The sequence below is a fragment of the Eubalaena glacialis genome, chromosome 5 (genome assembly GCF_028564815.1).
Source record: "Eubalaena glacialis isolate mEubGla1 chromosome 5, mEubGla1.1.hap2.+ XY, whole genome shotgun sequence".
Lineage (NCBI taxonomy): Eukaryota > Metazoa > Chordata > Mammalia > Artiodactyla > Balaenidae > Eubalaena > Eubalaena glacialis.
The window spans coordinates 141,858,060-141,883,788 of record NC_083720.1 but is presented as its reverse complement, the minus strand read 5'-3'; the positions used below and the strand labels follow the sequence as shown (position 1 = coordinate 141,883,788).

At 35.9% G+C, this 25,729-nt stretch overlaps 1 protein-coding gene across 2 annotated transcripts in view; it reads left to right on the top strand.

Moving 5' to 3' along the window:
• GRID2 (glutamate ionotropic receptor delta type subunit 2) overlaps nucleotides 1-25,729 on the top strand; it is a 1,388,009-nt gene that overhangs the window by 1,270,737 nt on the left and 91,543 nt on the right. For both annotated transcript variants that reach the window (XM_061191720.1, XM_061191719.1), the window contains one exon: nucleotides 762-928. In XM_061191720.1, the coding sequence (XP_061047703.1) occupies nucleotides 762-928 (167 nt within the window). The remainder of the gene's footprint in view (nucleotides 1-761; nucleotides 929-25,729) is intronic.

Here is a 25,729-nt window from a genome sequence, read left to right as displayed (position 1 = left end):
TATCAGTATTTATTTTTGATAAAATTTTGACTTAGGTTACTGAGGGAAAAAAAGATAATCACTAAAAGATATTGTAAACAACCCAGAATAAAGTCATGTTCCCTACATGGTGATAGACAAGGTTGTATAATTATTTTTTTCCTTATCGCAATGCCCACCAAGTTTGGCTACAAGATTACCATAGGTCACACTTAGCATCAGATTAACTTAGAAGGACAAGAAATATATCTTGCCAGCAGGCCAGTGTTAGTTATTTCTCTTCAGTGTGAGTTTTACTTGCAGAATTCATTTAGAATATAGATCACAGGCAAGAAGATGATACCCATATTGGGTGGGTGCAAAAGCCTATCTGGCTTAGAAGCCTAATAATCCAAAGGAGTCAATATCTCTTGTAACAACCCCAAAAGCACAATTTCCAGGGTCCCCAAAGACACAAGGCCAGCTATAAGAATTACTGCACTCAGAGAAGCTCAATGACATGGTTTCCTTTCCTGCATTTACTCTTCTCCCAGTTCAGATGACACTTACTACTCAGGCGTCATTTTACATTCCAACTTTATTACATTTCCAAGAGAACAGAGCTGTAAATTAACCAGAAGCCAAATTCTCATGCAGAATAGGTGTTTAGTTTGAAATACAGGTCCTATTAATTTTTTGCACAATTAAATATATACCAATGTAACATTTTTTATTCTGTCTATATGACTTAAAATTCCAACCTTAAATCCTATCTTCTTCTTTTGTTCTCCATATTTGCACAGGTAAAATTTGGAAATTATGCTTTTGTATGGGATGCAGCTGTATTGGAATACGTGGCTATCAATGACCCAGATTGCTCCTTTTACACCATTGGGAATACTGTTGCCGATCGAGGATATGGAATTGCATTGCAGCACGGCAGTCCTTACCGGGATGTTTTTTCACAAAGGTAAGATTTGTGTGTGGTCCAAATAAGAAGAGAGGAAATATAGAAAACGGAAAATTCACTTGGTTACCCCATTTAGTTTACTACATTTTGTTTTCTTTGTTTGGAAAACCACAGTAAACAACAACAACAACAAAATGGAATTGTAAGTGGTTGTTCAATAAGATATTTCCTAAAGCATGTACTAAAGTATTATTTTTCTCATAAAAAGGGAAAAGTTACTGCTGCATATAACTGGTTATTCTCAAAAAACTGATATACAGAATAAAATAAAAACTTAATTGAGTTTAGCCTCTGAATTTTTAGTTACTAAAACTGTCATAGAGTTAGCAAAATTCATTCATTTCTAAAAACACCAAAGCATAAAATAAACTTCAGGACCAAGTTAAAGTTTTAAAGCAAATACTGATAGGGATGTTTCCATATCAATTTTACAAAGGAAAAGAGTAAAAATTTTAGAGTCTGTCATTGGTGTCAAAGTATACGTGAAACTTTGTCATGGAAATTTAGGAGACAGTTTATTAAGAAATTATACTCATCCTCAAATCAGAATTTTCTATTATAAGTTGTTTAAGAAAGAAAATTTTAAGTGTATATTTTATATTAATGATGTAGATGAAAGACTTGGGGCTGAAAGGAATTTACAAGATCACTGCATTTTATTCTCTCTACTACCAAACAAGGTTGGACCTAAGAGAGAGAAATATCTTTCAGGTAGAAGTATGTTCTATTTGCCACTGATTTATTTGATTTATTACTAGATATTTTTGTACCTATTTTCTAAAAGCTAAAGCCAGATGAAAGACAGCAGTACTGGGTAGTACTCTAGGTAGTACTAAGGCCCCAAATTTTAAACTATTTGAGTTGTATTCCTCCAAATTTCAAGATAACAAAAAGCCAGGCATTTTGTGTTTAACAAAACAAGTCAGTAGTCCAAATTTATGTTATAACTCTTCTGTTAGCTAACTAAAAACCTAGGCCTCTCTCTTTACCAGCAAATGAAGATATTAAATTAACTCTAGGGTCCTACATTAGTCACCCTTTCTGTGTAGCAAACAACCCAAATCAGTGACTTTAAAAACGTTATTTCTCAGGACTTCCCTGGTGGTCCAGTGGTTAAGACTTCGCCTTCCAATGCAGAGGGGGTGCAGGTTTGATCACTGGTCAGGTAGCTAAGATCCCACATGCCTCGCGGCCAAAAATCCAAAACATAAAACAGAAGCAATATTGTAACAAATTCAATAAAGACTTTAAAAATGGTCCACATCAAAAAAAAATCCTAAAAATAAAAAAGTTATTTCTCATTGATGGAACGTAAGGGCTGTGATTTGGCTGAATTCTGCTTCGAGTTGCGGGTCAACTGCAGGTCTCTATGCAGCTTCTCATCCCAGGGACCACCATTGTTCTTCTACTTGTTAGAAGAGGCACACCATTGTTTTTATGAATTTAGAAGAGAGGATGGAAAGCATAATGGAATGAAGGGCATGCCAGGGTTTTATGGTAAAAGACCAGCAGAGAAGTTTAATGGATCCTTAACATGAACCAGGTCATCAGGAAAAGGATTGTTTATTCCTTAGTTGCAGTTAATTGGCTTTTTCTTCACTACAGATATTTTTTGTTTCCAGACCTGATTTCTGGGTCTTTTATGCCAAAAAAAAATGAAGCCAATAAAATCAATACACAAACATAATAGCAATTAAAGAAATATTTAATCAATCACACCAAATGTTCTATTTCTTATTATCCATGTGGTGTTTTACCTTACAGAGATTTTAATTCTGAGTGAATATATTTCATTGAACTACTAAAACACAATATTAAGCAATGAGCATTATTTTTCCTTTGATTAGCATCATGGATGTTGACAATTTAAATTGTCCTTCTCTGTGGAGTTCCTTAATAATGACACCCTGCCTCCTAGTCCCCTGGACATCTGGAGGAAGAGAGAGGAAAGAAACATGATCTGGCCAGCCCCCCTCTATACACACGTGCAGCGTTAATCTATCACCTAAACTCTCTCCCTGAACCCGGAAAATATCTGTATTCATTCCCTTTTGCTACAGCCATCAGGGAAAAAAGAACTCCTTTTTATTAACTAATTTAAAAGTTATAGAGACCATCACACTTAATCATTGTATTATATTTTAGAAATTATTATAAATAGCTTTACTACAACAACTTATCCTGGACCACTGGTTAGACTAGATCATTGATTGCTCATGTGATTATATTCAGTGAAATGACAGTATTCAGAGTGATTTTTAATAAGTAAATACTAATTATATCTCAAGTAACTATGTGCCTATACCACACATATTAGATATCAAAGTACTTTAATATGTAATAAATATTATATAATGATATAGTAACTACATTTATTATCTGCTATCTGCCCAATATCTTGTATGCTTATACGTTTTAATGACTTCAGAACAATCATATGAAATGTTGTCTATTTGTTTATTACACACTTGCATATTAGTGCACAGTTATTAGTCTACAAGTACATACACTGAGTGGGTGGTCCTGAGCTTTGGCAAGCATCATGTCAGGCATCAGAGGCATAGGCTGTAGTGATACGCTCATTTGTACAATTGTATGCGAGTGGACACACACAGGAGTGACTTTTAAGGACCAATAAGTGCTACAATGTATAACTGTAGATTTGGATAGAAGAATTTTGTTTCGTTGGTCTCTACAAATACTAGATAATTTGGTAGCAGAAATTAAAGAATTTATATATCTCACCAGATATATGGATCAGAGTACTAGTGTGGTGGGTAATGTTTACAATGAATTCTCTGACACTATTTGTTTATCAAATGTTTTCTGTGGCCTTTGTCTCATAATAGTTCTTAGTATAATAAAATCATCAAAAGTTGTTACATTAAAGACATCTATGAATGGAAGAGAACTGAATTTTTCAGAGTGATATCATTATGCTGTTAATAAAATTAGTTCCAGTGTTGATCTTAGAACTTTAACTATTCATAAGGCTAAAAAGATAACAAAAAAATATTTATTGAGCATTTAGTACAAGCTCACCTCTGTTCTCAAATCTTAGCGGGTGTCAAGGAGTAACTAACTCATGAGTTTAATTTTATGCTTCATCAATAAAAGAGTCCCTTTTTGCCTATTGGCTGCTAACCCTAAACTTTGGGAATAGAACCACCTAGTGACACAAAAACAAGGACATATTTCAAACTGCATGGAGAATGATTTTGTTGAATTCATGGAGAGTGGAAAAGATGCATAAACAATATTTCAACCTAATCACAGAATTTCAGAATTTTTAGAAATGGAATGCACAGTAGTTCCGTTTTTTACCAGGGGTGTAACTAGTCCAAAGGGGTAAATAACTTGCTCAGAATCACAAAAAAGCAATAAAACTGGAAATTTTTGAAATTTTCTACTTCTATGTTTAGTATTTTGGTGTTCATGCACCTTGTCTTCCCTTATCTTTCTTTTAAAAGCTTATAAATATAATATAAAACATACTGTATAATGCTTACTATGTACCAGACCCTGAGTTCTTACATGAGGTAAGTACTATTATTATCCTCATTTTATAGACACAGAAACTGAGACAGATGAGGTAAAGTAATTTGTCCAAGTTCACCAAGCTATTGAGTATTAGAACTGAGATTCAAATCCAGACATGCTGGCTCCCAAAATTGACGTACACTTTTAACAAACTGTGTTTTACTTATTGTCTTTCTGTGATCCAGTATCTTTTTATTGAGCACAGATTAGATTTCCAGGACAGGTTTTCCTTATCACATACTCTGATTTGTCAGAGTAACAAACTGTGTTTTAAATAAACACTTAGAGATTGCCTCTCTCTCTTCCTCTCTCTCTTAGGGGCACAGAATAGAATTAATCATAACCCTTGATTTATGATGTTTTCATTATTTGTCTATAATTGGCTATTTTTATTTGTTTAGTTTTGAACTACTTGGATATAGTCTTTTTCCAGTGCCTACCTCATGCCTGCATAGAGTAAGCATTCAATAAATATTTGATGAATGAATAAAAGATCTACCTCACTTTGTGCTCAAAGATGATCCTATTTACTTATAATCAAATACGTTGAGTACTTATCCTTTGTGCTTACTTGATATTAAAAAGTATTCTATCTTTTCTTATCATAATAATTTTCTGTTTATCTTGGTTTCTCTAATTTTTCATACAATGATTAGTAAAACTGACAAGAAAGAGAAAACAAACATCACATGTCCACCTTTCTTTCCACTCACAGCTGTAAGAATTTTTATACTTTCATTCCCAAAAGGAAGGTAGAAAATATTTCTTTAACTTAAAATCATAGAGCCCTAATCCTTTTATTTCCCAACTTTCTAAGCACTTTGTTCCCTTTTCAGGAAGAGAAAAAAGCAGCCTCCACTGATTGCCTATAGCAGCTCCAAAATAAGTCACCAACTGGCTTAAAGCTCTGCACTCGGTTGGCTGGAAGGATATAACCGGAAGTCAAACAAACAAATTAATTGTTTTCTCTTTAGACATACAAAATATATACAGTCCCTCCACTCTGAGAGCAGGAGTGACATTATCGAGATACATATGTCAACATTAAGTAATATGAACTTATACATTAAACTGCATGGTATAGACAATGCTGAAAAAATTAGAGAAAAGGAAATCATTGCTGAGTAGGATAGAAAAGATTTTATTAGACTTGAGCTGGAAGACTTCAAGGGAAAATAGAATTTGGATATGGGGACGGGTACAGGTAAGAAAAACATGAAACTCAGAAAAACATGAAATAACAAGTGAAAACAGTCATCGTGTATTGAAAGGACAATGAGAAAGAACAACTTGACTAGAGAGAATGTTGGCAGGTGAATACAGGTAGAGAAGCGAAAATTAAATGTGATACACCAGAATATTGATAGCTGCTGTCTAATAAGCATATACTATGCTAAACACTTGATGTATTTCATATAATGCTCACCACAACTCTGTGAATTGGGCATTTATTAATTGCATTTATAAATTTGAGGAAACTGAGACTCAGAGTTAAGTATCTTACAAAGTCACACATTAATGACAAGTAGAGCTAGGACTCAAACACAGCTTAGAGCTCGTGTCCTCACCAGCTTTGTGGGGCTCTGAAGAGGAGAATATCTAGACAAAGGAGTATTTGAAGGGTCCCAGGTGTTGGGTTAGACGAAGACAGAGTTTAACTGAGGAAGGCCATTTACAAGGCGGTTGTAGTATTCCAGATGTTAAGCAGTGAGAATATTCTCAATGAGAAGGAGAGAAGATTAGAAAAAAGGTACAGTTTGAAGAGGGATGGACAGGACTTGGTGGAAATCAGAGGAGTACATATAATCCAGGAATCTGAAAGGGAAAGGAGGTGCAGATCCAAGTGGCCATAAACAGCCCACTCTTTTCTTCTCCTTCCAACTCTTATTTTTCCTTCTTGTTCATCTATTACAAGTTTTGTATAAGCTCTATTTCACCTCCAAGTAAAACCAACTGGAAAATTATTTCTAGAAAAGTAATGGGTATTTTAAAACAACAACATGATAATCCACTACTTAGTAGATACTTCGATATGTCAAACAATCTTCTGGCTTACAGATTTTTGTTCTACAGTTGCTCAAATCATGTTTATATAACCCTAGTAGTATTGTTCTTCTCTCTCACACACCAGATATTATTTTTTTAATTATATATACGTTTGACCCTTGAACAACATGGGTGTGAACTGCTCAGGCCCACTCATACACGGATTTTTTTTAATAGTAAATACTATAGTACTACATGATTCGCTGTTGGTTGAATCCAGGGATGCAGAATGGCAGACATGGAGGAACCTCAGATAAGGAGGAACCTAGGATACCCCTATAACATAAGTTACATGCAAATTTGCTACTATGAGGAAGGTCAGCACTGCTAACCCCACATTGTTCAAGGGTCAACTGTATATACCAACACTTACACACACGCACGCGCACACACACACACACAGCGCTAAAACCAACTGATTTCATCACATTCACATTCTCTGTTCTAGATCAAGAAAAATAGATAGTTTAGATGCACATGTTTATATAAAGTAAGAAAATATGTTTGAGGAGCTGCAAAACCAAAGGGAACATTGAAGGTTCACTTTCAAAGGCAGATAGTAGAAGAAAATAATAATATATGTTTATACATATATTTTTATTTAAGATAATAATATACATTTTAACATTTAAATGAAGGAAATCATTTTCTTTTCTCATGTAATATGCATATATTAAACAAGGAATAGCCTCTGGAAACCACTGAAAGGAATGTACTATTCATATTTCAAAGCAATCCCCCTTTAAAACATTTGTTTTAAATTTAGAATGCTGAATTTAGGGAACTTCAATGAAAGAGAAAACGTGAGGTAGCTTTTTTGTCATTTTTTTCTGTTTCCTGAATCCTGATGGAGCTATTTTTATGACTAACATCCTGTGGGCTTTACCAATCACTCTGACTGCTGCTTCCAGGGGAGAACCAAAATGATTTACATTTATTGCAGTGTTTGGTCTAAATAAATGGAGGTATAAGTACAGTTGATGATATTTCCAGTATGTGAATATTTCAAAAATATTTATCATATATGGTACTATATGATTTGAGATTAGTTTTATTAATCTTGCAAAGCAGTAGAGAAATTTTAAGAAAATGACAAGACTTTACTCTTAAGCATATAGCATTCTCACTGCTGAACACACACTCAGCCATCAGGCAGTGCGATCCCATGGAGTAGATTCTGAAGTGTTACGTGATTCTGTTTTCCTTGTACTTACATCATATAGCATTTGGGGAGCACTTCATCCAAGGTACAAGAGAGTACCGTTTATAAACAAGAATCTTTATTAGACTTTTTTGAGAAAAGTACTGAGGTACAGAGAAGATAGATGACCAGTGCAAGACACAAAGCAGTATTTCAGCTGAATAATGAGTCTGCGACATTGGACCAAGCTCCTTTGCAAGAAGCAAGTTGGATTAGCCTTTTTTAAAAATAAGATTTGTGCTGTTTCTAGATCTGAGTAAGTATCATTTCATTCAAAAGGCAGTTGTTTTCAAAAAGCATAGTTATTATAGTGGTATAAATTAGGTGAGACTAAAGGCTGAGTTTTTAACACAACATTGCAGAACTTAAAACGATAAATGTGTATTGCACTTCAAAGCACACATTCATGCACACACGTGGATGCACACACACTCACGCACACACACACACACACACACACACCCTCCAGGGTCAATTATAAGCCTCTCTCAAAAACACTCTTATTCCATTATACTTACATCACAGTTTTTCTATTCAAACGACCCATTTTACTCACCAGACTCAGCCCCAAGACATTTTTTACTGTTTTAAAAATTCAATCTCCTTTTAAAGGGAAAATTTGATATCATTGAGGATAATCAAAAATGTGCTACTTTTTTATAGACCCTTAAAATACTGTAAGCATAGTAACAACATGGGAATAAGCACATGGGTTCCCATGATAACTATGTTGATAGAAGAAACAACCTTAAAATATGAGACATGAATGCGACTTTGGCATGCATGTAGATGAACTCCCTAATTTGGCATATGTGAAACCGGGAAGGGAATTTGGGTGACTTGCCCAGAGTCTAACCCTTGGTCAGAACATGCCCTGGGGTGACAAGTCCAGGCTGCCGGGCCAGTATGCCATCCTACCCTGATCTGCCAGTTCTCTTTGTTAAAAAGTTTTAGCTCTAAAATTTACTAGTAAAATAAATGTTTTAAGAAGCACATTTATATCTTACATAAAGGAGCCAGGGATATTACTTAGTAAATACATTTAACAACTAGTACATCTGTTTTTAAATTATCATTACTTTATAGACATGCAGAAAAAGTAGCACAAGTGACAGATAGAACGCTATGGATTATGTTATCCTTAACTTATAGAGAAACTATACTATAGCCTAAGGTAATAGTTAACATTCATTAAAGGCTTACTATGAGCCGACCAGGTGCTACATAAGTGCCCTAACTATATTAAGTCATTTAATCCTCCCAATAACCATAAGAGGTAAATACCATGATTAACTTCCTTTTACAGATGAGGAAACTGAGTCACAGAAAAGCTGAGCAGTTTTCCAAGGACATAAAGCTAATAAGTTGCAGAGCCAGGTTTGAACTCATGCTGTCAAACACCGTAATGCCGTAGTTCCCACTCCCACTGCCCTAAACACACACACCCCTGTGTGCACCAGGGTAACAAGCATCCAAAGTGTCCTCCTGCCTGCTCCTGGAGCTGCTTTCTCTCACATTAAGATACTGAATGGCATTTTAGTTCACCTGAAATTCAGGTAACTTTCAGAATCTTAAACAGCATGCCAACAGTAAGAGTCTCCCATTATTATGATGGGGCAGATCCATTTGAAACTGAAGCTGCCTTGCATCAGCTGATCAGAAGTAAACAGTAAAAGTATTGAAACTTGAAAGCTGTGGGAGGATACTGTAATTATTTTCCCTCCCTTTTATCTTCTTTTGCTACAAATAGCTTAAGACTATACTTGGCCAAAACTTTAATTCTTCCTTCATGGAGGTTTTCATTCATCATGACTGTTTTTTTACAAATTTATTTTATTTATTTATTTTTGGCTGCATTGGGTCTTCGTTGCTGTGCACGGGCTTTCTCTAGTTGTGGTGAGCGGGGGCTACTCTTCATTGCAGTGCACGGGCTTCTCATTGCAGTGGCTTCTCGTTGCAGAGCATGGGCTCTAGGATCACGGGCTTCAGTAGTTGTGGCACGCGGGCTTAGTAGTTGTGGCTCGCAGGCTGTAGAGCGCAGGCTCAGTAGTTGCGGCGCACGGGCTTAGTTGCTCCGCAGCATGTGGGATCTTCCCGAACCAGGGTTCGAACCCGTGTCCCCTGCATTGGCAGGCAGATTCTTAACCACTGCACCACAGGGAAGCCCCCATCATGACTTTTTAATGGGACGAATCCATAATTGCCTTTTATCTATCTCATTTCATAGTTCTTTAAGCAGCTCGAAAAAACTAACTTCATAATTGGCCAGATTGACTAATCACATGTTGAACGCTTACTAATATGAAACAGAACCTACAGTCATGCCTCGGTATCCACAAGGGATTGGTTCCAGGACCCCCATGGATACAAAAATCCATGGATGCTCAAGTCCTTTATGTAAAACGGCATAATATTTTCAAATAACCTACACACATCCTCCCATATACTTTCTTTTTTTCTTTTTTTCTGCATACTTTAAATCATCTCAGGATTTCTTATAATACCTAATACAATGTAGATGCTATGTAAATAGTTGTAAATACAATGTAAATGCTATGTAAATAGTTGCTGGCATACAACCAATTCAAGTTTTGATTTTGGGAACTTCCTGAAATTTTTTTCCAAACAATTTTAATCTTTGGTTGGTTGAATCCGTGGGTGTAGAATACAGAAGGCTGGCTGTACTATTTCTGGAACTAAATTATGGCTAAGATAAAAATAAGATTTCCATATGGAATAATATTTATGAGTCTATATAGTCCAGAATAATATCTAACAGAGGCAACAATGATTTTTGTTTTAATGAGTATAGTTCCTTGCTTTAACTTCAAACAGAAATATACCTCAAAGCGTGCATTCACCTTTTTTCTTGATAATCCATTCTATACCTGTCACTTTATGAAGCTATTTATGTTTGAAATAATGTTAGTAACTTTTTGGGGGGGGGGATTTACTCCATAGCAGTATATATAGATATGTCTCATTTCTTTTTTTTTTTTTTAATTATTTATTTATTTATTTATTTATTTATTTTTGGCTGTGTTGGGTCTTCGTTTCTGTGCAAGGGCTTTCTCTAGTTGCGGCAAGCGGGGGCCACTCTTGATCGCAGTGTGCGGGCCTCTCACTATCGTGGCCTCTCTTGTTGCAGAGCACAGGCTCCAGACGCGCAGGCTCAGTAGTTGTGGCTCACGGGCCCAGTTGCTCCGCGGCATGTGGGATCTTCCCAGACCAGGGCTCGAACCCGTGTCCCCTGCATTAGCAGGCAGATTCTCAACCACTGCGCCACCAGGGAAGCCCCAGTAACTATTTTAAATGATTGAAATTCAACATGTTTTTATTTTACATATTACTGGTCTCAGAAAATGTATATAAAAATTGTGCCTTGATGTTCCATGGTAAGACAGGGAGGTATGACGGGAGGAGCCAGCACCCTGAAACAAAGTGTGGTGTGATTTCTGTTCCGATAAGGTTTTCAGTCTTTTTCCAAAATAATGTTTTCTATAGTAATATTTTTATTCTGATGATTTTAGTCAACTTTTTGTTTCTTTTCTATTAATTAACCAAGATCTATGTAGCACTCCCTATAAAAGTCAACATGACCCTTCTAGGCAGTCTCTCATATTCTTTGAGCTAATCAACACCAATTTTACTAATATGAATCTCTTCTGTGTTTTTTAGCAACTGCAGAAATTTGCCAAACAGATTACCTCCCAGCCAAAATATATTCAGTAGAGCGACGCTGAGTACTTCATTAAGACTGATGAGATAGAACAGAGCAGAACCCAGGGGCTCTGAATATCAGGGCAAGCTGTGTGGATTATGATATGGAGAGTCATTGAAGAACTCAGTATAAAGACTAACCAGAATCAGAAGTATGCTTTCTGATTAGTCTAGAAAGAATGTACGCAATGAAATAAAAAAGGAATTAACTAGAAAGGAGGATGCCAGTAGGAAGCCATTACTATATCTATAATATAAGCTCCAAGAAGGCAGGGGCTTTTGTCTGCTTTATTCAGAGATTTATTCCAAGCATCTAGAAGAAAGCCTACCACATAGCAGATGTTTGATAAATATTAGTTGAATGAATGGGTGAATGAATCACTAAGGAAAAGTAAAAGACACGAACTAAAGACAATAGAAATGGAAGGAAACAGAGAGATATTGTAAGGGTAATGTTGGCCATTGGCTAGACACAGAGATGAAGGCAAGGGAAACCAAACATGATTTTGAAATCCTTAGCCTTGCCCCAGATTGGAGATGGGGAAGTTATTCTCAGAAAAGAAGCCAGGAGCAAAAACTGGTTTGAGAGTGAAAGTGCTAATTTTGATCTAGACATGTTGAGTTTGAGACACTGGGCAATGATGCATCCATACAGGGAAATGTAGAGACTGTGACAGACAAATGACAATGTGGGGTGAGAACTTGAGGGAGAGGCTGGAAGGATAGATATAGATTTGGACAAACTCTCCATTAAGATAATGAAAGCCAGAGACATAGCCCATGGAAAGGACATAGAGATAAAGAAAAAAAGGTTGAGGCCAAAACTTGCTTTCAAATGTCCCTTTTTTGCTTTTTTCTCCTTTCCATTCCACAGTCACTATCCTAATTGAATCTCAGCACACCGCGTCACGATTATCCCTTTCTCTCCAAACCTACTCAAATCTTATGTATTCTGGGGTTTCCAACTCCTGACCCATCCTCAGCATAAGTCTTCCTAGCAAATTCAGCTCTAATCAAACACTTCATTGTGTTTCTATATTTTATCTTCTTTGTACCACATATGTCACTTTTTTGTTAATTAATCATTTCTTGTGTTCATACTTTTTCAAATATGTTCTAAGTTCTTAGCTTGCAAAAAAATTGCAAAACTTATCTTATGCCTTTTAAAAATTTTTCCATAATAAATAGTTACGTAGTACATATTCAACAGGTTCTTAAGTAATGTTTCAGGGGGAAAAGATAGTCCTACTCTCACTTGCAATTACTAACACAAGCAACCTACTAGAGAATAGGATTCATGTTTATTCATTCAACCAACAAATATTTGTTGAGCAGCTACTTAGCCCTTGATACTATTTTGTTTTTCTAGAGATAAAATAGTGAAAAAGATTAATAGGTTTTGCTTTCCTGGAGCTTACATTATTCTGGAGAGTTGAAGGAGGAAACATACGATAATAAGAGAACAAATAAATGGGATAATTTCTTATTGGAAAACATGCAATAAAGAAAATATAACTGGGACAGATAATAAAGATGGATCAGTATGGGTCAGAGAAAACCTTTCTAGGGAGGCAATGTTTAATTACGTTCTTGAATGTAAAGTGTGTAGGAAGAGTATTCTGTGCATAGGTAACAACAAATATAAAAGCTCTGAAGTTAGAACCAGCTTGGAATATTTAAACAATGACAAGGAGTCCAGGGTGGCTCAGAGTGAACAAACAAGAGAATAGTATGAAAGGAGATTGAAGAGTTAGTTGAGCCCAGTTGTATTATAGAACCTTGAAAAAACATAGTAAAGACTACAAATGTTTTCCAAATAAGAAAGGCAAGCCACTGGAATTTTTAAAAGAAGAGTATTTATTACCCCTAGTTGTTAAAATAAAGAAAAAAATATGGTGGGAGGGAGGCCAGTAGAGGCAGTGAGCAAAAGTGAATGTAGGAAGATAAGTTAGAACTAGTGAAGATAGTCCAGGAGACAGATGATGGTGGTCCGTCTAGGGTAGTATAACTGAGATGGGGAAGAGTGACAGGTTCCAGCCTTTCATAGCTATAAGACTCATAGGACTGGCAAATGGTATGAATGTGATGGGGGAGACAAAGAGAGGAATCAGTATAACTTTTTCTTCTGAACAAATAAGTGGTACCATTAACTGACTTGGTCAAGCATGAACCAAAAGTAAGTTAAAAACCAGAAGAATTAAGACTTTGGCCTTGGGTTTGGTAAGCTTGATGATATTAAACTGGAACTTAGGTTTTTGTGAAATTTAGGAAGGAAGACAAAATAATAAGAATTCCAGTTTGACAGGTAAAAGGTGCTAGTTATGAAAGACATACACTGGTTGAATTACATTTGGGTTTGATGATTTCAGAGATTACTTCAGTAGTAATTAGAAAAAGATGCTTAAATGATTTGTGATATCCACTGAAATGGGTGGGAAAAGAATGGAAGCAGAAAAAGATAGTCACCTTTTATAAAGATACTAAAATCTAGTAATAACAATAGCAAGTGATTTACTTATATGAACTCCAAGTTATATTTTCTTAAGGAAAGAAATTTATCTCACATAGCAAGACGTCTAGCAGTAGATGTCTTCAAATGTGGTTGATTCGGAGGTTCAATGAGGGCAGTGTTTTCAAGGACCAAGGCTCTTTCCACCTCTCCACTCTGCATCCTTGGTGGAGTGAGATAAGACTGTCCTCAGGCTGACCTGCCTTGTGATGAAGGAGGCTTACAGCAGCAATAGGGACAATGTACTTCCCTGTTTCCATTCAGAAGAAGAGAATGAGCAATCTCTCCTCTCAAGCATGAAAATAAATCTGTCCCTTCTGCTTAATTAGTTCATCTTAGGTCATATTTTTACCCCTGGAGTGAGCAGATCCCCTTGAGAACATATACTCATAGCTCAGACTGTCTATCTAGTGGGGTGGAAGGGATGCTGGAGAGTCAACTCTAATGTCCCTTGCAGCAAATCTGAAAGAAGAATTAACAGATACTGGAGACTATAAGGAACAAAAGAGAAAGAATCAATACCCATAATACCCATAATAATACTATCATTTATTGCACATCTGTTTTGTGCTGGTCATTCTTCTAAAACTTTCCTAGAGACGGATGCATTTAATCTTCACAACACCCCAAGAGATAGGTGCTATTATCATCCCATTGTATAGTCAAGGAAACTGACATGTAGAAACATTAAGTAAACTGCTCACGTTATCGTTAATAAATGGCTGAACTGGGATTTGAACCCTGGCTCTGGAGGTCATGCCCTTAAACAGAAAGAGGTGTGATACCATAGACTCAATTGGAAAACTGTAAATAGGAACATGGGAAGGGGAGCCCCATGGAAAGGAAGAGTAAGCTATTCGTTTTACACATGTTGAATTTGTAGTGACATCAAGAGTTCTACCTGAAAACTGTTGAAAGTATGAAAGGAGATTGGATAAAATGGAGAAGAGAGATGTAAATTTAGGATTTATCAATACAAAGGAACAAGGGGGAAAAAAATCAAGACCAAATATGTGCAGCCAAAAGAGATCCAAGACCCGAGGGTTGATATTGATTGTTGATTTCCTTCCACTTCAACAACCAAGAGCTCTTCTTAAACAGTCAACGTCACTTTTTGTAACCGCTATATTGATCATATCACACAATTTTCTTTTTTACAATATAAAAACTGTATATATTTAAAGTATACAGTTTAGGTTTGACATATACACCTAAGGAACCATCACCACAATTAAGATAATGAAGAAAATTTTTTTAAAGTAGCACTAAACATACTGCAAAAAGAACACTTGTTTACAATATGAGAGCTGGAATAAGACAAGAGAGCAGGTCTTTGTTGAACCTCAGCTGGGAATACACAACACACAATTTTTTAAATCCTTTTGTGGTTGTTCCTTTTGTCTCTCTGGAATCTTTGTTATTAATCAGCTGGCTTCTCTATAACTTGATCCAGTGTTTTGAACAGTGCTTTGCCTATAGAGACTTAACAAAATAATATTAACTGGTGTATTGGATAGAAGTCTTCCAGATTTTCACATAAGCCTACCTCCTAATTGGCCATTATCTTTACCCCAATAAAATATTGCAATATCTTATTTCTTTTCTTTTGTTAGCAAAATAACTTCTTGAAAGTAGAAACTTTGCCTCTTATAGTCACTAAATTTTATCCAGTTTTCAAGGAGGGTGAAGAAAAATTTACTAATAAAATAGATTTTTTTTTTGCTTATAGAAGGAAAACAGCAAGTTCCCTACTATATCTTCAAGGCTATATTCCTAGTGTTTTCCCTCTGCATGACATCATGAAGTCCACAGGTCCCTTGTTAACCTAAAATCACATAGCCATAGACTCTTGAAACTAAAAGAGTCATAATTTGTCATCTGTTTCACAACCATCTTTATCCAGGTCGTGAGGAAACAAAATCCCTGAGATGAGAGATTAATGCGCCATAGTCATATAGTTATAACCTGGCAGAGTTTGAGTTACAGAAAATTCCAGATTTCCCTGCTATCAGTCTTGTGTACTTTCTTCTGCCCCTAAAATCCTCATCTAGTTCCAAAACTTTGAGATGTCTGAAGGCAAAGTAGATATGTAAGCTTTGCATCAGGCACTATGAAGACAAAAAGGAAACAGAAGCGATAAAAAGGATTCCATAAGGTTCTTCTTGTCTAACTTCTCCCCACCTCTCCCAACTCATCCTGTACCTCTTTCTTCCCCACTACCTGTATCCCAAGGTACAGGCCTGTTCCTGGTGCCTGCTTCTGCCTCAGGGCCTTCATTCCTGCACTCACCTCTTCTTTAACTCCTACTCTACTTCCCGCCTCAGTTTAAATGGGCTGCTCATAGGTGAAATCCAGTCTCTTTTGTCAACTTCCAGTGCCTTTCCACAGACAGATACCAGCTCTGAATAGATGTTCACTGGCCCATTGTAAAGTGAAAAAAAAAAGGGGGGGTGGACAATGTAGTCAAATCTTAACTCAATGAATTCAGTTTAAAGAGTTGTCTTTTGTTCTGGGATTATATCCATCTTATATTTGGAGAACTAAATATCCTATCATTTAGGAAATGAGCACAGATTTCTTTTAATGTCCTCACTTAAAATAAAAATTGAGCAACCTTGGTCAAATCCCCTAAATATTTTTTTTTCTGAAATTTAAAAGTCAGAATTGTATATCCCTTACTCAGAATGACTGTGGAGGAGCAGAGGTGGGGAAGAGGGACAAAAAAAACCATAATAAATATGTAAACAACTTGTTGTACACAACCTCCAGCCTTATTTCCTTTTTAAAGCAACTCGGTGCTTTAAGAACTCAGAAGTGTTTCACAGTACTATGTGAAACACAGGCATTTCTAAGCTGATGCTGCTGACTGCTTTCACATTCCTTACATTTAAAAAAAAAATTCCTTTGGGATGTTTTATGCAGAATTCTGTGTCCTACTTTAAATCTAAGAACTTTTTGTACACAACAGAGAGGCTCCACAATGAAACACCGGGTCAACAGCAGTTTTGAATTCTTAAGCTTTCCTTTCTTCTGTATTTTTACACTTTGGAAATCCATGCAACTGCTGTCAGGCAGAACATGGAATGGGGTACCTTGCATTAACTCAATAGTCCCAATTGTATGCCTATTTTGATAAAGTCACACCACAGGGCCAATATGAAAAATAAGTTTAAAATGCAATAAAAATTTTAAGGAATTCCCTGGTGGTTCAGTGGTTAGGACACAGCGCTTTCACTGCCAGGGCCTGGGTTGGATCCCTGGTCGGGAACTAAGATCCTGCAAGCCATGCGGTGTGGCCAAAAAAAATAAAATAAAAATTTTAAAGTTAACTTAAAAGGAAAATTCATGCTGAAATCAGTGGAATTAGCCGTATATGGTATACCTAATATGTTTCAAGTTAATGTAAATTGATTTGAAAAGAGAAGAAAAAAACACAAACTAGCAATGCTTCATCCCATTCAATGAGTGTTTATTAACTACCTGCTGTGTGCCAGACACTATGGTAAGCAGTGGGTCTATAGCTGTGAACTACACACAGTCCCAGCCTCCAAGCTGCTTACTCTCTAGAAGGAAAGGTAAAAAAGTAAAAGGAATATTTTCTGTTCAGTGTGATTTGTGTTCTGGGCACACAGGCAATAAATATAGAATTCTGGTGAAATGTATCAGGAAGGGGAAACCGATGCTGAACAATTTAAAGAGCAATTGAAGTCGGTTGATTTTATGGGCTGAATTGTGTCTTCCCAAAATTCCTTTGTTTCCGTTCTAATCCCCAGTACCTCAGAATGTGATTGCATTTGAAGATAAGGTAATTAAGGTTAAGAGAAGTCACTAGGGCAAGTGCAATCCAATCTGATTGATGACCTGATAAGAAGAGGAGATTAGGACTCCAACACATACAGGAAAGACCATATGAAGATACAGTAGAGAAGCCATCTACCAGCCAAGGAGAGAGGCCTCAGAAGAAATCAACCCTGCTGACTCCTTGATCTAGGACTTCTAGCCTTCAGAACTACAAGAAAATTAATTTCTGTGGCTTAAGCCCCCCAGTCTTTGGTACTTTGTTATGGTAGCCCTAGCAAATTAATACAGTTGCTGAAATAAAGTACATACTATACGACAGAAGGAACAGGAGGAAGAGGCACCCTGTGGCCTGAATAGGACTGAGAGAGTGGCAGCAAACGAGCCTAGCGAGGTGCACGGGGGTCACGGGGTGGGGGGAAAACTCCGCCACCTCCACCACGGCCTGAGAAGCCTGGTCAAAGAGTTCAGGCTCCATCCTGAGGGTGACAGGACACCATCAGAGGCTTTTTCCGTGAGGTTAGGTATAAAAATCTTACATTTTATAAACTGTACTCCGCCTGCAGTGTTCATTATTGATTATCCGGAAGCAAGACTCTAGCAACTGAGAGACCAATGTGAAATTTATTGCAGTAATCCAAATGAGAGATGATAGTGACCTAAAATACATTGAAATGGAGAAAAAAGTAAGCTTGAGACATGAAAGAACAAAGTGGAACAAAACAAACAAAAACAGCTATAGGACAAAAGATGAGGACAAAGGTGTTAGAACAATCTCTGAGCTCCTCCACAACTATCACGTTTCCACCCCAGTGGTTAAGTCTTCTCAAAGTAGCCACATTTATACTGGCAGAGAAGGCAAATTCCATTTTTATGAGTTAATATATTTGGCAACATCTCCTAAGGCACCTGCCAACACCAGTGTATCTCAGGCTTGGACTCTTGAACTCTGAGATCTGAGAACACTAAATTCATTCACACTTTTAAAAAGAACATGGATTGAGGCATATTCTATAATACCTATATTTATAACACTGCCCAGAAGTGTTCTATTTTGTATGTGTGAAAATTGTCAACGGAATGCTCACGAACCCTCTTAATGTGTACCTCTAGCCTTGACATCCCTGAGGAAGAATAAACTACGTTCTAAATATAGTTAGCTAAGAGAAAGAAGTAGAGGGGAAGCGAGAAGAGGAAGGTGGGAAAATGGGGGAAAAGAGAGAGAGGTTTCTGGCTTGGGGTGTTTTTTTTTGTTTTCCACTATTTGACTGCTTTGTCAAGCTCTCTCTAAACAGCCTACTTCTAGTGCAAAAGGATGTGGCTTATCTCTTGGATGAGGGTCCAGTCCCTGCGGAACCTAGATGAAATCGATGTTTCTGATTTTATTAGGAGCTTTGCACAAGGGTAAACAGGAGTTAGCAAGAAATAATGTAAAGTCAGGGAGTCTCAACACATGTGAAAACTTTATTTGCCATCTTTGCAATGTTCAAATATTAGAAGGATTTATTTTTATTATCCCTTTCTTCAAAGTACTCCATTTTAAATGTCAGTAAGCTTTTAAAAATAAGGACAGGTTTTAGCAAATTGCCAGTCAAGGCTTTTTCTTTTATTTCCTGGGTGTTTCTTAATAAGTGGGTTTATTGTAGCGCAGATGTCTGTCTGTCCAGCAGCCAACCTGAACCATCCTGGGTTCAGTGATCACATCCTCTCTCTTATCATATTTCCCAACTGCCCCTTAGTGCTTTGTCTTCTCCTTCAACACTGTGTGACTTCCCAAACCAGAAGGTTTTCAAGGGAACATCACTTCATTGTGCTTCCTGAGGAAGCCCAAGCACAAAGAAATGATAAAGCTCTGGCCCCTGCTTTATTCATAAAACACTTTGCAAAGTCCATTTAGTAATTTGCCATTGTAACCACTGGCACCCAGAGCTTTCAGGGCCCGCTTCTGACACTGTATTTAGTTCATTCTTTGACTGTTCAGCTAAAACTTCCATTTGTATGCATTTATTCTGCTTCACACATTATGTTATCAGTCACTTTCAATATTTCAAAGTCACAGCAGGCTTTTTCTGACACACATTTGTCAGAATGAACTGCCTTGATTGCTATTATTATAGACTACAGTGCCTGAGTAAGGGGAAAAGCATATATAGTACCAGAATGTTGAAACTGCCTGATAAAACAATAGATACAAGGGAATAAAAATAGAATAAATGCATATAAATGGATGCTTTAAAAGGCCAGGAAAATGTAAGATTATAAAATAGGCATATAGAGTTTAAAACCCATGAATAAAAATGTAACAAAATATTTTTTGAAGAAGATAAGGAGCCGATTGAAAGTTTCACTGTCCCAGTGTCGGCAAATTAAGTGGATATTACATACTTCTTTTCAGTAATCAGGGATTCAAATAGGCTCTATTTATGGATGCTGCTTTTGAATTTTAGCATGAAATCTACTACTGAATAACAAAGAACATTAAAAAATACATTCTTCAACCAAAAATAAATTTAATGAGAGCTATAAAGAACTAACGGGAACTCCAGACCCATTACTGCTTTACTGTTCTTGATAGACTACTAAGCGTGTCACCCAGCAGAAGACCTGTGTCCTATTTGCCTACACTTTACTTCACTTTTTGTCTTTAACCAGACTTCAGAACTGCATACTAAAGAAGAACCATGCAAATCGATTTTAGAAGCACAGAACACCAGTATCTAGGGGTGGGCCTCCTTAGAAATCCTTAAATTTCAAGTCGCATAAAAAATGAAATAAAAAATAAGCCACAATAATTAGTATACCAAATATCTTTTCAAAAGGGAATTAATAGAATACAGAAATCTGAAGCATTTTAATTAATGCCAAAAGGGAGAAAAACAGAAAAAGCTAAGTTATATTGCTCTTTTCTTTAGGACATTTATATAGCTTTATGAATTTACCTCAGCTCATATATTCCTCAACATATTTTTCTAAAGTAATATTCAAGAAATTATGGTAGATGTAGAAAACGTCCATCTAACAGACCCACAGTTTGGAAACCCAAAATTATAAGAAATTATAAACCACCCCCAAAAAATAGCCAGAAGATCTAGGTCATTATCTGTTTACTCTATTTCCAGAAATAAGCTCTAATTCCTTCCAAAGAAATTATGTTTAATCTGAATGTTATTTAAAGCCCTGAAATGAGGGATTGCTATTTTAATTCTGCTTGAATCCTAATAATTAAATGTCAAAATCACATTTAAAAAATTTCAGGCAGATTAAATTATTCTAATTCTCTCATCATCTCACCTATTCATTGTCATGAACTTTTTACAAATATTAATAGTTTTTGGTATTTATTGATTCTTCAGGGATCATCTGACTATTAGCATAACTCTAGATTTATATGCAGAAAAGATTACAGTGAAATACACACTGATAGAATTTAGAAATTTTTTTTAATTTGAGAAATATGTTTATTAGCATAATTTCAATATTCATAAACAAGTATTCTATTAAAAGAATACCCACAGATATAGAAAACAAACTTATGGTTACCAAAGGAGAAAAGTGGGGAGGGACAAATTGGAAGTTTGGGATTAACATATGCACACTACTGTATATAAAATAGATAACCAACAAGGACCTACTGTATAGCACAGGGAACTATACTCAATATTGTGTAATAACCCATAAGGGAAAAGAATCTGAAAAAAATAGATATATATTATATATAACTGCAACACTTTGCTGTACACCTAAAACTAACACAACATTGTATATCAACTACACTTCAATTAAAAATAATAATAATAATAAAGCAAAAAAAATACTGTAGAATATTAAAATAAGTCTTGAGATTTTAAAATAAAAAAGTCATGATGACTCAGAAAGTTTACATAATATATCATAAAAATATTTTAAATACATAGCTACATAGCTTCACTGTGTCCAACAAATTTAAAGCATTAACAATTTTGTTAAAATATCTATTTTATTTTATAGTAATAAGGATAGTTATTTCTATATGGCAATTATTTCTCTCTGAGGGGGAAAAACAAGGTTTACTGCAGTCAGTAGTCATTCTAGTAAAGTGTTTCTCTTCCTAATTAATGTGTTCAGAGGGATAAATATATTCTGTTTATGTGCAAAAAATTTAAATTCATTTTCCATTGAAGAACTAAATATTTTCAATCTTAATTACATTCCACAATCTATGGAGATATTAAAAATAACAAGTGCCATAAAGTGTGAAGACTGGGGGACTTGAAAAACCCCTAAAATGTATTAAGTGATTTATTTGTATTAATTAACCCAGTTACTATTTTTGAAAAATCATTATGTCAGCTTAGAATGGCTACAAGTGATTGTCTGTTATAAATAAAATTAATTTAGCCTGTTCATCAACATGCAGTACCTTTATCAAATAAAACAAAGTATATACAGAGATTACGCAGTGGAAATTTTAAGGTAAATCACAAATAAACAGAAATTGAGATTTTTAGCAGATTTGCTCATTACAAAATTAAATGCCTCATCTGCATACACGTCACACTTTCCACCAACTCATACACCCTCCTTCACACACACACACACACACACACACACACACTGCTCACTACATTCCACACTTCCAGTCATCCATGTCCCTCCCTATATTTGATTCATAATTACCAAACCAGAAAGGACAGCTCTGAAGAGGCGAGGCAACTAATTCTAGCTGTCATTTCCATAAAATATCCCGTAAAAAGTTCAATTTTTATTAGACCTTTTTACACTACCCACTGCTTCAGAAAAGTTCATATGATCAGTTCTTTGTTCAGGTAGTTTTGAAGGTGTGCTTTTGCCCATAGATGTGTTACTACCCCAGGGGGAGAAAGGTTTCAGTATATTGTCAGTTGGTGTGCTTTGAGCCTGTGGTATGTATAGAAGTCTGGCCTCTGAATACCTCTATCTAGGGGAATATACATTGAAAACGATAACACCTATTTAAAAATAAGAAATTCTTCTTAACTAACCCTATCTTCATGTGATATTTTATTCATATTCTTATCCCCTTTCATATACTAATATTTCTTTATAATTCTGTGCTTCTACTTCCTTCTTGTTTGTATCTTAGTAGAAACTCATTTTAACTTATCCTTATAGCAATGATAATAATACTTTAATGTGTTTAGAATATTGTAAATCATATATAATACTTAGGACATTGTATGTGTTTATAGACATTGAGTGAACACTGACATTAACTGTAGATCAACCAAATGACTTTGAACCCATATAGATGAAGAGATCCCACCAAACCATAAAATTTTTCTGTACTATCAGTATTCCATTGTGGCAGTATTTGATTTGGTAGGACAGAAATGCCTTCTACCATAGTGTCTTTCCTGGATGAAAAAAATAAAGATGGCACACTCTTTAGTCCAACCATATACTCAAAGGCTTAAGCACAGATTTAGGGAAAAATATCTGATCTCTCATTTCTAATCACCTCCACCCCAACTTCAAAGAACTCATATCCAGAGCACTGGTTCTTATTTGTTTGTTTATTTACTGAGATAGAGTTCTTATTCAAAATGTTCTACTTAAGTCTCTCCTTGGGGGACTATCTGGAAACTACACTGAGGGCGGAAATCTATAGTTGGATTGCCTAAGGTACAAATTTCTTGTAGAACCTAAGCAGCTGCCAATTTACTTTTGAGGGCAATCAGGATGTTCATTAGTAACTGAGTTGAAGCAGAGAGGAACTTCATTTGTACCGAGTCAGTGACCTGGATCGTTTTCAGAATGAGTATTGAGCTGAAATGGACCATTCATTTCTACTTCCACTGGGATACTATACCAAAAGGTTGTGGCTCTTACCTTCTTCTAACAGTAATAGGGATTTTCAGGAGCAGAAAACAAGGCTTTATGTTTGCCATTTGTATCTCAGGGTAATTTTTTATATGATTTTAAAAGAGCATGAGATAAACCCTGTATTTTAGGCTAACCTATGGGACGGATTCCAACTCCTTCATTTGGTAGGTAATTGAAATATGATGACAGTACACTGTGGTGAATCAAAGGTTTCAGAAGCGGAGAAGGAGATAAAAAAATAGACAGATCTGGAGCATGGTCAATAGAAGTTGGTATAAAATTATAGGAACTTCAGTAGTTATTAAAGTGGTGTTACTATTGAGTGTTGAAATAATACCACTTTAATAATTTTAATAGCAAAAGCCTATATAGGGCATACGATAGCCAGGCACTATTCAAAAAGCTTTATGTATGTTGTCATTTTTGTCCTCACAACTACCCTATTTTAGAGATGAAAAAACTGGAGATTACAAAGAGGTTAAGTGACTTTCCCAAGATCAGACAAGTAGCACGTGATGGAACTGGTATTTAAACCTTGACAAGTCTGGCTCCAGAGTCAGTGCTCTTAATCACTGTACTCTATTACTAGTCTGGAAAGCTGGTGAAATAGGCCACCAAGATTATACAGATGGTCCCCAACACGATGGTTCAACTTACCAATTTTGCAGCTTTATGGTGGTGCAAGCGGTATGCATTCAGTAGAAACCATACTTGGAATTTTGAATTTTGTATCTTCCTGGGCTCTCAATATGCAGTGTGATACCCTCTCATGATGCTGGGGAGCAACAGCAAACCACAGCTCCCAGTCAGCCATGCATTCATGAGGGTAAACAACTGATACACTTAAAACCATTCTGTACCCATACAACCATTCTGTTTTTCACTCTCAGTACCATATTCAATAAATTACATGGGATATTCAACACTTTGATATAAAATAGGCTTTGTGTTAGATGATTTTGCCCAACTGTAGGCTAATGTAAGTGTTCTGAGCATGTTTAAGATTGATTAGGCTAAGCTATGATGCTTAGTAGGTTAAGTGCATTAAATGAATTTTTTTCTTTAATTTTTATTTTATATTGGGGTATAGTTGACTTACAATGTTGTGTTAGTTTCAGATGTACAGCAAAGTGATTCAGTTATACATATACATATATCCATTATTTTTCAGATTCTTTTCCCACATAAGTTATTACAGAATATTGAGTAGAGTTCCTTGTGCTATATAGTAGGTCCTTGTTGATTATCTGTTTTATATATAGTAGTGTGTGTATGTTAATCCCAAACTCCGAATTTATCTCTCCTCCCGACCTTTCCCCTTTGGTAACTGTAAATTTGTTTTCGAAGTCTGTGAGTCTGTTTCTGCTTTGTAAATAAATTCATCTGTACCAATTTTTTAGATTTCAGGTATAAGTGATATCATATGATATTTGTCTTTCTCTGTATGACTTACTTCACTTAGTATGATAATCTCTAGGTCCATCCTTGTTGCTTCAAATGGCATTATTTTATTCTTTTTTATGGCTAATATTCCATTGGATACATGTTTCACATCTTCTTTGTCCATTCCTCTGTCGATGGACATTTAGGTTGCTTCCATGTCTTGGCTATTGTAAATTGTGCTGCAATGAGCAATAGGGTGCATGTATCTTTTTGAATTATGGTTTTCTCCAGATATATGCCCAGGAGTGGGATTGCTGGATCATATTGTAGTTCTATTTTTAGTTTTTTAAGGAACCTCCATACTGTTCTCCATAGTGGCTGTACCAGTATTAAAAGCATTTTTGACTTATAATATTTTCAACTTAAGATGGGTTTACCAGGACATAGCTCCATTATAAGCTGAGGAAGATCTCTAGTACATTCAGTTTCTAAGTTGCTATTGTGATTTATAATGAGAAATATATATTTGGTCTTCGTCTGGCACAGAGCTCCTAGAGCTCTTGAAATTTCCTAACTAATGAGAGCAAAAAAGGTATCTTTTATTCTGTTAATGAGGTGACTTTGGGACTGCACCTATGGATGTGAGGGTGGTTGCCAAGAAAACCATCTTTGTGTTTGGAGGGTTAGAACTTTCAGTCCCATCCCTCAGACATCTGTGGAGGGTAGAGAAGCTGGAGGTTGAATGAATCACCAATGGCCAATG